Source organism: Glandiceps talaboti, chromosome 4 (assembly GCF_964340395.1).
Source record: "Glandiceps talaboti chromosome 4, keGlaTala1.1, whole genome shotgun sequence".
NCBI classification, from domain to species: Eukaryota; Metazoa; Hemichordata; class Enteropneusta; family Spengelidae; genus Glandiceps; species Glandiceps talaboti.
Window position 1 is genome coordinate 19845862 of NC_135552.1, and position 15094 is coordinate 19860955.

General features: G+C 35.7%; 2 protein-coding genes across 2 annotated transcripts in view; both read left to right on the top strand.

Annotated features, from left to right (window-relative positions):
• The window catches only part of LOC144434286 (MAM and LDL-receptor class A domain-containing protein 1-like), a 48684-nt gene extending 43220 nt beyond the window's left edge, over nt 1–5464 (top strand). The window contains exons 63-69 of the mRNA XM_078122738.1: nt 600–767; nt 1209–1344; nt 2438–2488; nt 2790–2892; nt 3992–4076; nt 4654–4704; nt 5384–5464. Of these exons, the coding sequence (XP_077978864.1) occupies nt 600–767; nt 1209–1344; nt 2438–2488; nt 2790–2892; nt 3992–4076; nt 4654–4704; nt 5384–5464 (675 nt within the window). The remainder of the gene's footprint in view (nt 1–599; nt 768–1208; nt 1345–2437; nt 2489–2789; nt 2893–3991; nt 4077–4653; nt 4705–5383) is intronic.
• Nucleotides 5465–9893: 4429 nt separating this feature from the next.
• Nucleotides 9894–13373, top strand: LOC144433777 (growth/differentiation factor 8-like). The gene is made up of 3 exons (XM_078122139.1): nt 9894–10501; nt 11146–11519; nt 12326–13373. Exons 1-3 carry the CDS (start codon nt 9895–9897, stop codon nt 12701–12703), a joined length of 1359 nt encoding a protein of 452 aa, XP_077978265.1. The 5' UTR covers nt 9894; the 3' UTR covers nt 12704–13373.
• The last annotated feature ends 1721 nt before the right edge of the window (nt 13374–15094 follow it).

Consider the following 15094-nt stretch of genomic DNA (forward strand, 5'->3'; position numbering starts at 1 on the left):
TATAAGTTCGTCGATTCATACATTACCCGAAGCACAAGGCACGTTGATATTTAATGAATACTGCCGTCGAAAAGATAAACACAAGGGAGAATAAAGGAGAGACTAACAAAGTTAGGAACTCTAAGTCAATGTCCTCAGCATTGTTTTGGCATGAGCTAAAAAGGAGCACTTAACTTTGCTTTCGAGGGTGCCTCGACGCAGCAGTCCTCTTTGTAATGAGATTAACAACGCGTATACAACTTTCGTAGCTCTTTTACAAACAGTTTTTGATTCGTTGAGAAATCGCCTTAGTGAAAGCAATTGAACAGTATGGTTCAACTCCGCCTCCTTCCCAGGGCACTGACAAGCTAACAATGGCTTCAACGCCGTCTCCTTCCAAACACACTGACAAGCTAACAATGTATGTTTGAAACACGGTTGCATATCAAACTATTGTATGGGCCCAAGTGCATAGTCAATAATTAAACGAATAGTTGACTTCTAAGTCGATTACAGTTCGATAAGAGAGATATTCATATGTTGGCTCCGGTTTGCAAAGGGCATGTATGTATGTCATAAAATTAAATAAACACTATCTGTCTGTGTGATTTCCCTATCAGGTGCGATTCTTTTACTATCTGAGTGATCCAAAAGTTGGCACAATTAATGTTTACACCAGGAAGCTGATTGGAGGACCTCATACTTTATGTTTGACAGTCACGCTGCCAGTAGCTAAAAAATGGACTAAAGTCGATATACAACAGTGCAGTGTAGACGGCATTTTCCAAGTAATTAAAACTTCTCTTCGAGTATTTTTTGTGTGTTTGTAAAACCATGGTGAATATATTATCTTTTAGGACAGATTAGCATTGATTGTAAAACATTCCAGATATAAAACATGTGCAATTGTCTCCATTCTAGTGATTCCTAATTTGCTCAGAATTGTGTAAATCTATGAAATCTCCATAATATCGATTCAACGAAGTCTAGAATAAATGCAGAGAATATAAACAGCTCTCATAGACCTCATCGAATGTATGCAATAGTTAAGTTTATTTTTTATGGACCTATATGTTGATTCCTTCATTCAATGGATGGAAAACTGTTTTATGAATATTACAACATGACACGGCCATTCAAGCTTCAGTCACATGTGTACTGAAAGCATATAATTTATTCATTCGTTGCTTAATGTTTTTTTTTTAAATGTATTTCTCTGTAATATAAAGGTGATGATTGAAGCCGTGGCCGGTGACACTGAAGGTTACATAGCAATAGATGACGTCACATTTACTCCAGATTGTACCATAAATTCAGGGTCCCTACCTGAAATGACAACTCCTGTAACACAAACAGTAAAAACAGGTAGACCACATATTTTGCTGACTATGAAGTGCAATATTGTATCAATGGCCCACAAGAAGAAGGACATAGGGTTTACATTCCTCTTGCTCTGTGTCCTTGCAAATATCGCCCTCTATCATTTATATGTTGTTAACATCGAAATATATACAAATGTGTAGAGTAAGTATAGTATAATGTGGGTTCATTATTAAAAGGGAGATTAGGTTAACATAAATTATACCCGTTTATTTTGAATCTATTTTATATGTTATATTCTGGAATTATGACCTAGTCTTATCGAACTTAAAGCATGTGTTCTGACCCAATCATACAGTTCTGTCTGTGTGTAGTTTCTAAAGCAATGGCAGGGTAGTACCAAGGGTCGTACTTGGCAGTTCAAATGTAAACAGATATATGATAATGAATATAGACAACATAAACACATTCTAACGCCACGTCATTACCATTGAATTTATTGCTGACTTGTTTTAGCCGAAAAATAAAACAGCATTTCAAGATTTCAACGCTACAAGCATTGCAGTGTCTTGGGCTATATAAACAAAGTTTTGATGACGTCAGCAAGTACACAGACCGGTAATCACGTCAGTCATTACAGAGATTTTCCAGCAAATATTTGATGCCGTAGAGATGTTGGATTCACTAAACCTTTGTTTTCGTGAACGCTAATAATTTATATTTCAAACTGTCTGCTGCAATTCAATCTGATTAAAATCCGATGTGGTGAAAGCGGCTAAATGCTTTATTTACCTTTATTTCAATCGTTCTGTGTCGTTTGTTTTTGTTCCGAGTGGGTGGCGATCGGGTATATATTAAAGCATTTAGCCGCTTTCACCACATCGGATTTTAATCAGATTGGCTGTAATTGTAAGCTTATTTGTATAATCATGATTAGTCGTGTGATATTCCAATGCTGTTCGTGGCTGATAATCAGTTCAGAATATATCGTATCGTATTTACTATGTATAGACCGTCATTGGAGAAACCTCGCTTTCCAATGTCTATGTTTAAAACCAATAATTATTCCTGCATATAAACAAACTTAAGACATCGTTTTCAATAGACTTTAAGATAAACATTTATGTATTCATTTCAGTGAGAACAACAACAACAGCGCCATCAGCGATCCCTATACCACATAAAGACAGTAAGTTTAGTCTTGTTCTTCATCTATAATATGCCAGTGTAAAAGCAGAACTATAGAAGTGAATGTTCATGGCAAAGTGTTGTCGTTCATCAATAATGAACTTTCAACGACATTTGACATAATTTGTACATGACAATGTTTACAAAATGGAAATGGACGTCATATTATGTATGTTTTTAATATGAAATACATAGATCTATGCATACTGATGGTTTATATCCTTATTCCTGTTTCTACGCACCCCAAACAACACAATTGTTGTCAAATAATTGCCAATAATGTTTTTCCCTTTTGACTTCAGATTACTTAGGAATATACATCACAGTTGGGACTGCTGCATTTATCTTGTCCCTCGTCATCCTTGTTAGTGGTATCTGCATTAGACATTACAGACGTCACAAAAAGTAAGTACTCAAGGTCAACAAACTTTTCTCCATGTCCTATGAATAAAAATAATAGTTTCTGTTACTATAGTGATAAGTCACAATTTATTTGGGATCAAAATACAACGTGTTAACATCACGTAAACTTTCAACTGAAATTACAAATGCGATATGTCAACATTTGAGTTATTCCTCTCCAATCTCCCGTTAAACTTTATCGAGACCCACACAGTCGTAAATTTTAGTTCGCTGTTCTAAAGTGTTGTATCGTAGAACGATGGAAGTTTTAAGTACTCCATGCACATGTTTTCACGATATGTTAGTGACGGACAAGTAACACACAAGAGTTGATTTATTGGTCAAAACTAAACTAACTATATGTTATCATCTTTTACACACTTTAGTATCAAGTAAAAGTGTGACTTGAAAATGAAAGCCTCGTCCAACGTTATAAGCATTAAATGGGGACTCAGTGGTTCCTTTTGATGCAAGCAAAGCATTACTTTCTCATGGTCCAACTTCATTTTTCATAAAACTGGTCACGTCTGTGAGGACATTTGTATTTGAAGCAATTTATCTTCAATAAAGAAGTGTCACGAAAAGTCAATGGATTGATACATATGATTTGGAATTTCAGTGAAAGTCACAGGATTGACTTAAATAAATTATCCGATAAAATTTTGTTTGAAAATGCAACCATCTTCACCCTTCAGTATGTAGTGAAGATTAGATGCTTTTTGAAATAACGTCATTTTTCGTATGTAGCCGTCTTCTCCCTAAGACGTATAGTTGATTTTTTAAATACTAGCTATAGTATTGTTTGTCATATCATTTCAAAAACAAAGTAATACAGAGTGCTAAAATATTTCATTCTTTGATGGGTAAAAGTTACTTGTGTACCTCATCATTTGGTTTGTTGACCTTATAAAGTTCATGTCATATTCTTCACTGGAACTAATATTATTGACGAAACTCGAATCAATCACGTAAGATGGTAAACGATGGGATAGAATTAACAATATGCAACAATAGTGTTGATGGTTTTTTCTTATTTGTCATTTTGAATTTGAGGAAGTTTTATTTCTTGAAATGCTGATTTCCCTGTTCATTTCTTTTCCAGGTACTTCAACAATGGTGCTGGATTTTCCCACAACATAGTTAACAGATCGTTTATGTATGATGCACGTGAACAGGAAGTAACAGAGGTAAGGCAATTTACTCTTAAAACCTCCTTGCTCATGCCGTTACGGGTTTAAGTATAAAGAAAATTTGCATGTTGAACTTGAAATATACCTACCTATCTATATCTAGCTATATATTATATATAATATATATATATATATATATATATATATATATATATATATATATATATATATATATATATATATATATATATAATTACATTTACGTACATATCATTTATATCACATTTGTGTATATATATATATATATATATATATATATATATATAACCATATTTCAGATACCATAGCAATGGTGCTTTATATGATGAAGACTATAAAGAAACGATACATATCGATTGTAATCAGATTAACATCAGATTTGCTTTACTATTATTTTAGTAAATGTCCATTGCCGCAGATCTTAGTGTTTGTCGATACATGGATTCCAAATCTCTTGTGAAGGAAAGGCAAACGTAGGCATGCTACATATGTATCTTTCATAGATGATTACGTATTGTAAATGTAATTAATGAAAGTGTTCCTGGAAGTGACATAGTTAGATATAATGTGACTATTACTTTAATGTTACCTACAGTTCGCCATGAGTGACATAGATTCGCCAGTGATGAGTACCCGCAATGAAGAGGTAAGTGACTGGTTGTACTCCATGTAACCCCCAACACCCCCCCCCCCCCAACACCCCCAGCCAAGGTACTCTCATGGTAAGGGTATATACGGCGGTTTTAACACCCCCCCCCCCTTTTATTCCGACTCTGTTGATTTCTTGACTCTTGATTTTTAAGCACTATTGTTGACCCTATTTTTCAATGCACGTGTGACGACGGTTTGACCCCTTATTTTGGACAATGTATGACTTTTGACCCCTTTCCTTTGGCAGAATGTAAACACCACCGTTTTGACCCATAGTTGTTACAGTAGCGTCAGTGCTTGTAATTTGAATCCGCAATGGTACCATATGGGTCGATGTAGCCATTACCCGGCGTACAGGACGTGAACCTCGTGAAGCTTCGATTAAGACTTATTAACAACAATGTTTTACTTGCCATGTGGGAATTTTATTACAATTTTGTGTGTTCATGATGCCGTCGTTTTTGTTTTCCGTTACTGATGTCAACATAATTCATCAATGTAAACCAAACGAAAGACATCATAGGTAAACCTGCAAGATCACCTGTCAATTATAAAATCCTCTGTGACGGTCGGTTAATCTCGTTTTTTGGTCTATCTTCTCCTTCATCCCATCTCCCCCATTCTTTTACTCACCGTGTTATATTTCACCTGTCTGTCTGTTTCTTTTATTCCAGGTAAAATTGGACAACTACGGAGGAATAGAAAACCCTATATACAACGCTATGGACCCAACCAAAACAACGAACTCCACTTAAACATAATCAACACTGCTACACGAGTGTCGGAGATGGTCATGTACATAGTATCACGAAATCGTCAGTTACGTACACAGTATCGAGGCAATATCACGCGATCTTCAGTTACGTAATAAATATCACGAGATCGTCAGTTTACATAATCAATATACGGAGATTGTCAATTTTTGTAAGGTGTGATCATTTTAAGTGATATTCAGTACCACAGTTTAAATAATGACTAGTGTTAGTCTACAAGATGCAAGTCCACAAGTCAAACAGAATCTATGACTGTTACAAATGTGACTGAGGTGGCTTTTTGGTACCATAAATCATATATCATAAGGCCAATTTTATATCATATCGAAATTCAGAATGAGATCGCCTAGTTGCTACACATGATCCAACATTTTATACGGTAATTGATTTGAATTGAATTGAATTAAAATGAACTTCATTTTGACAGACAGTTTTAAAAAAAATACATTCTTTTAATCTACAAGTAGAAATATGGGCATATTGCAATATTAAACGCAAGAATAATATACAGTATACCACTAAATTTACAGACTTCGTCCTTTCAAATTATGTTTCAATATGAAATGTTGGGTATTTAGTTGAAGCATCAGAGAGCCACAGTTCTATCAATAACAAGTATCTATGTTATTGTGTATCTTATCATAGGAGCTATTAACGTAGAAATTAAATCACAACTCTAAATAGGGGTTGTCATTCACAGAGTAATATTTTTACATTTTGATTGCTGTGATTTTGTCATATATATAAAATCTTTGTTGTGTCGTGTAATGTAATGTAATACAATTTAACAGTAATGTTTTTGATTCAGAAATAATGATTAAAAATAATCAGACTTAGTGTGTTATGATACCGTCAATTGTAATTTCACGATTTCATATTTATACCATGTCAGTCATCACAACACAGATAGTTGTTATTTTCAACCCAAGGATTTATGTATGTATGTATGTATGTATGTATGTATGTATGTATGTATGTATGTATGTATGTATGTATGTGTGTATGTGTGTGTATGTATGTATGTATGTATGTATGTATGTATGAATGTATGTATGTATGTATGTATGTATGTGTGTATGTATGTATGTATGTATGTATGTATGTATGTATTTATGTATGTATGTATGTATGTATGTATGTATGTATGTATGTATCGACGTAAGATTCCGAATGAAATATGGACGTATAGAAGGACCTTGTCATTTTCACATACATGTAGATATTATGGGATGGGGATGTCGCATTACTGATATCAGTTCGAATTCATATAAATTCGATTTGTCTCTTTTACATCCCGGTTTTTAAATCGCCATAAACTCTCATCGTAAAAAATTGGGAAAGGTTATATTATTAAATGTACATTGTATTCCACCTGTGGTATGCATGTCTACCCTCGGTGCCACGGTGTGTGTTGTAACTGGTAAATATAGAGCTACACACAAACATATGTATATGAACGTATGTATGTATGTATGTATGTATGTATGTATGTATGTATGGACATTCTTTACATCAATGGAATTGACAGATAATTATAGTAGGAGCATTGTATGGCGTAGAAAGTAAGATATGTTACTACAGTGTTAATTCCGATCATGATGCTCACAATGTTGCGTGTTTGATATGCTGAAATTGTACGTACGTGTGTGAGGAGGGTGTACGTGAATTTATGTGGATTTTGTCTTCCTGTAGTTCAGTAACGGAAACCTGGAGAGTAACTTATTGTTTTGTAGGACAGCTTTATCCTGGAGATAATGTAAGGTTTCTATATATAAAATTCTTTGTTAGAGTCTAACAAATAAGGAAATATATGATGACAGACGTGGAGACTGATAAAAAGAAAGTTTTGTAACATGATGTAGGAAGATTAAGACCAACATTTGTTCGGATAGCATACAGGTACTACGTGTTTGGTTCGTGTATCGTGTATTGAATATATATATATTATGTGTGTGACAGGTATTAGACGGCACACAGGAACCATTCTTCCCCCAAAATATGCGTGTTACCATAGAAACGGTCATGTTTTATGCAAATTTATGCAAATATTGAATAGCGCCCCCTTCTAAAATCAATCAGTCCTTAAGAACATTCATGCCAAAGTTGGCCAGATTATACTATCACATACATATATATGTATGTGATAGTATACATATATATATATATATATATATATATATATATATATATATATACATATATATATATATATACATATATATATATATATACATATATATATATATACATATATATATGTATACACATATATATACATATATATATATATATATATATATATATATATATATATATATATATATATATATATATATATATTATGCTTGTTATTTTCCGGCTGTGGTATCTCGAAAACTAGGCCTCTTTTCTTGCCTCTGCTCCAGCACTCTGTGTAGATACAATGGTAAGAAGTAAAGAAGTAAAGAAGTATTGCACTAATATAGATTTTGAAATAATCTTAGCTTTTCTGTGAAAAACGAATATTCCAAATCAGATTTACAAAACAAGAACACAGAAGTGTTAAAATTAACAAATCGAGATCAAAATGGTACTCAGATATTAATACTCTATTGCTGTTGACCATTCAGATAAAACATGGATGGAGCTGTCAGAATTATGACAGTCGCTTATGGCTGCTCATACTGAATGTTTTTGTAACTATAATCAATTTCCATCTATGAAATAAACAAATGTAGGCAGTTTTAGAATCTACGTTAAAACCAATATAAATTATAATTGTCTGGAATTTGTTTTACGGCTACTTAATATTTACGTTTCTTTTGAGAATTAGTTGCTACTGCCACATACATGTACCGAGTACGAGGCAATGACGTACAGTATGTGATAATCACTTTCCGCCAATGAGAGTTCACGATCGGGGTAATTGATACATGTAGCAATGGTATCATTCACGTCAGCAGTGTCGATATCGGCATACCTTTGATATCTCGTACCGAAGTACGTGTGAGGAACTGTTATTCAACGTATTTTAAATTAGAAAAATCTCCTTCCATGCTCATGTGAACTACTGCTTCCTATTAGCCAATCCGTCTTTATCCCAGAGACTTTTCTTCAATAAATAAACTTATCAGACATCTATCTGCGTCGATAATTTTTCAGTTTGCTTGCCTCTTTTTACCACTGCTGCCTCCTCGCTGATTCTGTTTTTACTTTCAAGCATAATTCTCTTACTGAGTGTTTGTGTAATCCGCCTGTTCTTTCCTTCGTTTGGTCGGTGAATCGTAAGTATATATGTTTTCGTTCTGACGGACGGATAGACAAACAGACACACAGACAGACGGACGTATGGACAGATGGACGGATGGAGAGAGAGAAGTAAAGTACTTTTAGAAAGTGTTATCATGGGTTTTTTTAAAATAGAAATTGGGTCTTGTATATCTCAAAGTGTATGTCATTAATGAAAAGTGTAGCGTGTGGAACATGACCTTAGTTTAGTTGTATCAGAGTTGGAGCATTTGTCAAATACTTCCATGTAACATGAATATAAGGAGTGGTGTTAGTATTTTATCCAACCAGCCAAAATGTTCACAATACGTACTACTTTGCGGAATGGAAAATTATTCGGAAAATGATAAACTGGAGGAAATTGGTTGAAGCAGACTAAATCAAGGACTTTGGTTATATCTTGAACCTTTGTCAACACGGGAACTTTGTAATAATAACAAGCTGTTCCAAACCAAACACATATTTCTACACGACACAGAGTTTAGAAATGGGGGCGTAGACTTATGTAGTACTTTATACAAAACATCAAACATCGATTGTATGTAAAGTACCATATGTTATTCACACTAACTGTGAATAACCTTTAAAAGAAAAGTCATGGACACTTTAGACATCTGCCATTGTGTTTATATAATCATGATGAACACATGTGTTTAATGCGTGCGATTCATCCTCCTCATCCCATTTAGAAATCTAAAAGTTAACTTTGTCAAAGGCCGTTCTTATATATTGTAATCCGTGAATTTCCGTTCTCTTCCCTTTTACCTCCTTTGGCTCCTTGTTTTGTACTTTCGGATATTCCTCCATGTATGTCTGCTGAGCTTCATCTACCCGGTTTGTGTTTGTGCCACTCTCAAACTGATCGACAAAAACACAAATATGTTGATGAAATAAGATATTGTAAATAGGATCATTACTCAAGATAACCTACGTACAGACACTTGGTATTTTCTTTCTATATCGGGGCATGGGAAAAAGTATTATCAAATTCTTCTACGTGTTAGACAACATCGCTACTCCTGCTGACATAAATTACTAGTCAATTTAAGTTGAGAACGTTTAATTGGCTATACCAATCATGATCTCTACGTGTTTCCGGTCTGACGTCAGGAGTCACATTATGGCTTTACGTCAAACATATAAGAATGAAGACAAGCAGCAGCTCGTGGCTTTTGTGCTACAACGGTAAAGCGTCACACAGCTGTCCGAGCTTGTCTTATAGTTTGCAAGCTGTTAACCGTGGTCTATACAACATGACTACAATGCGGATCTTCACAGTTCTCTTAATTCAGTGTTTTGCCTTGCCAAATGTACATGCCAACGAACTAAATCTTGAAGAGGGAGGACTTGATGTGTCGCACACCGACCACATCATGGAAAAAAGACAACCGACATTTATGTCTGCAGCTATAGCCAACGAAAACGACGATATGTATGAAACACCTGTACTGCCAACTTCATCTGCTACTCGGCTCTTCAAAACGTGTAAGAAATGTATCAAAGAAGATGCAAGGAAGACGCGCTTGGAATTCATAAAGGAAAAGATAATGAGAAAGTTAGGTCTGAATCATCAACCGCAGGTTAACGCTAGCGCACACTTTATCAAGCTACCCCCATTGAACCAACTACTTGAACATGAACAAGAACAGGCTAACAGATACTATAAAGAAGGCGACGAACAAGGCGACCAGGGCGCAAACAGGAACGGCCTAGACATCAACACCGAAATAATTATAAGTTTGGCCGAGAAAAGTAAGTTATTGCAGACAAAGTCGCACTCAACAAAAGGTTTTTTTATTGTTCTGTTGTTCTATAATGTAATACTACACAGTCAAACACCTTACCAAACATAGATTAATTTTTCAACAATTAAAGTTCACAAGCATCTTTATTGCCGTTTCATGTATGGAAGTGTAGTCTATGCAACATCATTAGAATTTAAACAAACTTTATTTTTTCCCCTTTGAAATCGCCGTGGTTAATGCCGACCTTATTGAGTTTGTATTTTTCAGACAGTCATTGCAACTTTGTATTTCTATAGGTGATATCATTTAACCAAATGTTGACATAAAATCTCCACTCATGATCTGTTTACCAAACACAACAACCTTTTGTGGAGGTTGGGTTACTTATTAGTGAACGCATGAGAGTGATACACTGTAACTTACTTGTCTCACAGTTACAGATAAATGTAAAAACTATTTTCAATGATTGTTCCACTAAATGGTATACTCGAAGGGAAAAAATAACGATCGGTTCAATTATAACGATATTGCGTAGATGACACTTTCTATACAACCCTGATCTTGGTTGTAATATTTGTAAAAATGAACGACACTAATACCTTAATCAAGTTTATCAAGAGAAATTGTCTGTATTCATTGAATTTCTTACAGTACCCTACTCGAAAACATCGTCAACAGATAATTTCTACTTCAAGTTCTCTCCCAAAGTACGATACAACGAGGTTGCGCAAGCTCATTTATGGGTCTACGTTCAGCAACGCAAGGTACTCCAAGACATCACGACCAGGTTAAACCTCTTCCGCTTGAAGTCTCCGGATGAGAGTAAAGAGAAGAGAGAGCAAATAGAAACTAGAAAAATTGATTTAAGTTCCAACGATGGTGAATGGCATAGTTTCGATATAACACACGTGGTGAAAGACTGGTTTGCTGATACATGGAGCAATTGGGGAATAGAGGTTGAAGCTTTGGACCACGATGGTAATTCTCTCGTTGTTACAACACCACTGGATGACCAGAATCCTAAGGTAAGCTATAGAACTCACACGGTGTGAATTGTGTGCTGACAAAGGACAAAACTACTATCTCCAAGGCAACCGGTTTGTATCATTTGTCAACACATGGTATGGTCAATTCGTTCATCTTTATACAAGTGACCAGTATATAATATGAACTGTAATGTTGATAATTGAGGTACTGAAGACCGCATCATGTATCTAAGTATTATATGGCTTTAAGTTTTAATGTGTATGGCTTCATGTTTTTTGCCTCTGAATGACCTCCTACGTGTCCTTATTTTCAAAAAAGTTTTTTACCGCTGGAGGGGACAATCCCTCCACCCTCCTCCACTGGGAGACAACGTGGTAATACTGTCTCTCCCCTCAGATGTCTTGCGAGATTTCTCAGTAAGAAGGATATGATTTCTCTAGAGAACTGTATTCTGGATTCTGAAGTCGATTGTCAGTTACTTTTAAAGTAGTGTAGAGGTATCGTACCTACTATAGTGTATACATATATATGAATATTTATCTGTGTAAAGCGTTTCGGCGTGGGGGGGGGCTACGAAAATTCTTCTGTTCATGGGGGGGGCATGGCACATTTTGAGATTAAGAAAGGGGAGGGGCTGCCAAAAAACTTTGACAAAAATATTTTCTCCTCGGACCCCTCCCCCCACCATGCTCGTTAGATATATTTAATCTACGATTAAGTTTTTATAGCATAATGTCAAAAAATACAAAGTATCATTCTACATATTATTTATTTGTTATTTTCGTATTTTGTTATTCAACGGAACTTAAGTGTTGCTCAAGTCACAAATTAGTTTGTCTTACAGAGACCATTCTTGGAAATCAGGACACATCGGGAAGGCCGTACCAGAGGCAAGCGCTCAGCAAATATTGATTGTCCCGCGGATTCTAAGATTGAACACTGCTGTCGTCATCCACTGACTGTGAATTTCGGAGAATTGGGGATGGATTTTATTTTGTTACCTGCAGAGTATGAGGCGTATTACTGTACTGGTAAATGCCAAGGCATGTTGAACAGTGAAAAGATCTCTTCTTACACGTATCTCTTGGAAAAGATGAATATTGACCGATGCTGCAGTCCCAACAAGATGTCAACGTTAACATTGCTCTACCGCGATGATGATAGCAATCTGATGATGGTTGCATTACCGGATATGGTAGTAGAAAGTTGCGATTGCTCGTAGTGCAATCACAGTAAATGGCAATCGATATTATCAAGATGATGACTCCCTACGTTAAATGTTCGCCGCGTAGTATCTCAAATGTTGCTAATAGTATCCTAATTCCACAGAACAGACACTAGGGTCGAAGTGGATTATGGATTTTAAATTACTTTTAATAGATTAATACTAAATTTTAAGATTTAATAATACAGATAAAATTTCGACAAGATGCGCAGTCATAGTTCTATTCGATTAAGATTGACAGTTGACAGTTAATGCCACATTAGCTAATTTTCGTGTCGGTAGTCACGGCGTCACAGTTTCACGAGAATGACCTCTACCCATATGTACTTTCTGAAAGCACGATTGGTGGATTTCAGTCAGACAGGACATTGATCATGTATTGCCATCATTTATCATTCTAATCATGTCCTCTTCTTTTCAACTCCTATTGCTTCTTCCAGTGCCACCGGTCATCATTGCGCAATATTGTCATTTCTATACCATTCAGGGGGTAGGGGGTAAAGGGGTAGGGCGAGATATACGTACGCGTTATGGAATCCACCGTGAATAAAAACAAGGCCAACTGCCAGTGTCTTAGATTTGAAAGTTGGTACATGTAATAAGAAAGACCTACCGCCAGTTTTTGTTATGTTTAGTTTTAGTTTTATGATCAAATAAAGATGCTTTGAAAATACATTTTGATCTAAAGGTTGTCTTGAAATAGAGAGAAAGTAGATGAATTGTTATGTCAATGTCATGGATTTTCTTTAGACTCTGGTCACGGCATGATGTACTTCAGCTATGCAGCCGAAATAACTTTCTTCTTCTTCTCCTCCTCCTCCTCCTCCTCTTCTTCTTCTTCTTCTTCTTCTTCTTCTTCTTCTTCTTCTTCTTCTTCTTCTTCTTCTTCTTCTTCTTCTTCTTCTTCTTCTTCTTCTTCTTCTTCTTCTTCTTCTTCTCCTCTTCCTCCTCCTCCTCCTCTTCCTCCTCTTCTTCATCTTCTTCTTCTTCTTCTTCTTCTTCTTCTTCTTCTTCTTCTTCTTCTTCTTCTTCTTCTTCTTCTTCTTCTTCTTCTTCTTCGGCACACAGCTTGTGGTGAGTACGTTCTGTACTACCACTGAGTCAAACATTTTCACTACCAGTGGTGGTTGTAGTGTGTTTTGTCACCTTCTTTTCCATCACAGCCGGTTTTCCGTGGGTGGGCAAAATTGCCACCTGCGGAGCCCTCCGGTTTAGTGACACGACCCGTAAACATGCAATAAGATGCAGCAATATTGAAGGTGCTCCTACATGGCGTTATATGTTGAAGAGATAGCAAATCTTATAGGCCCTGGTAACATTATGGCTGCTTCCAGAATGAATAAGGCAGTCATAGTTTTCCTTTCAACTCTTGATGAGGCGGAAACAATTCTTTCAAACAGTTTCGCCACTGACGAAGAAATTGTAGCGGTCGAACACATGGTGAAACCAGCAGTGAAACGTATACTATCAAGTGTCCCCCGATTTTTTCCAAACGAAACTATTGAACATGAGCTATGGAAGTAGGGAAGAATTGTTAGCATTCCAAGGTCAATTCCATTAGGTTGTAAAAATGAAGAATTGAAACACGCAATGTCCTTTAGACGACAAGTGAAGCATGTATTGTAAACTGCTACTTATTGCTACTTACACAGAACAAGTAGTTGTGAACCAGTGGTATAGTTATGAACCGCAAGTTACACAATTGGTAACCGAGAAAAAAAAATTGCACTGCTTCTGCATATGGAAAAAATAATTTGATGCAGGACTGATAGAAAAACAATTTTGCTGTCACAGTGATGGGAAAAACACACTTCCTCCCGCCCCCAGAAATCAAATGTTCTCCCCTAAGAGAAAGGTTAGCATCATGACAAGCCAACGTTTTCACGGTTCTCACTTTTTCTCATCTTTTTGTCCATATCGTTGTTTGGCTAAATTGTTACATCCAATGCCATTGCCACTCAGTTCATAGAGATAGTTGCTACTTGGAGTAAAACTGAAATCACCTTTGTATAACGATGTATGTTGTTCTATTTTTCCCATCTTGGTTTGTTCAGATGCCAATTACTTTTTGAAATTTTGTGTTTTTCTGGGACGATTGACTTTTTATTTGTAGTATTCAAAACTTTCAAAGATTGTGTAGTTAGGCCTGTTCTCCTTCTTGACATTTTGCTCGATTTTCGACTTCGGAACCATGACAATTTCTTAAATGATTAAGATTCTGTTAATTTTCTTTTACTGATTTGCCTTCTCACTTCGGAGTTAATTTTTTTTCGGTTGAATATTATAATCGAATGAACCTATAACGTGATAAAGTACAAACTGTCGACGAAGACAGAGCACATGCAAGATTTTTAAAAAAATGCGAGTATACATGTAGTTACATCCTGC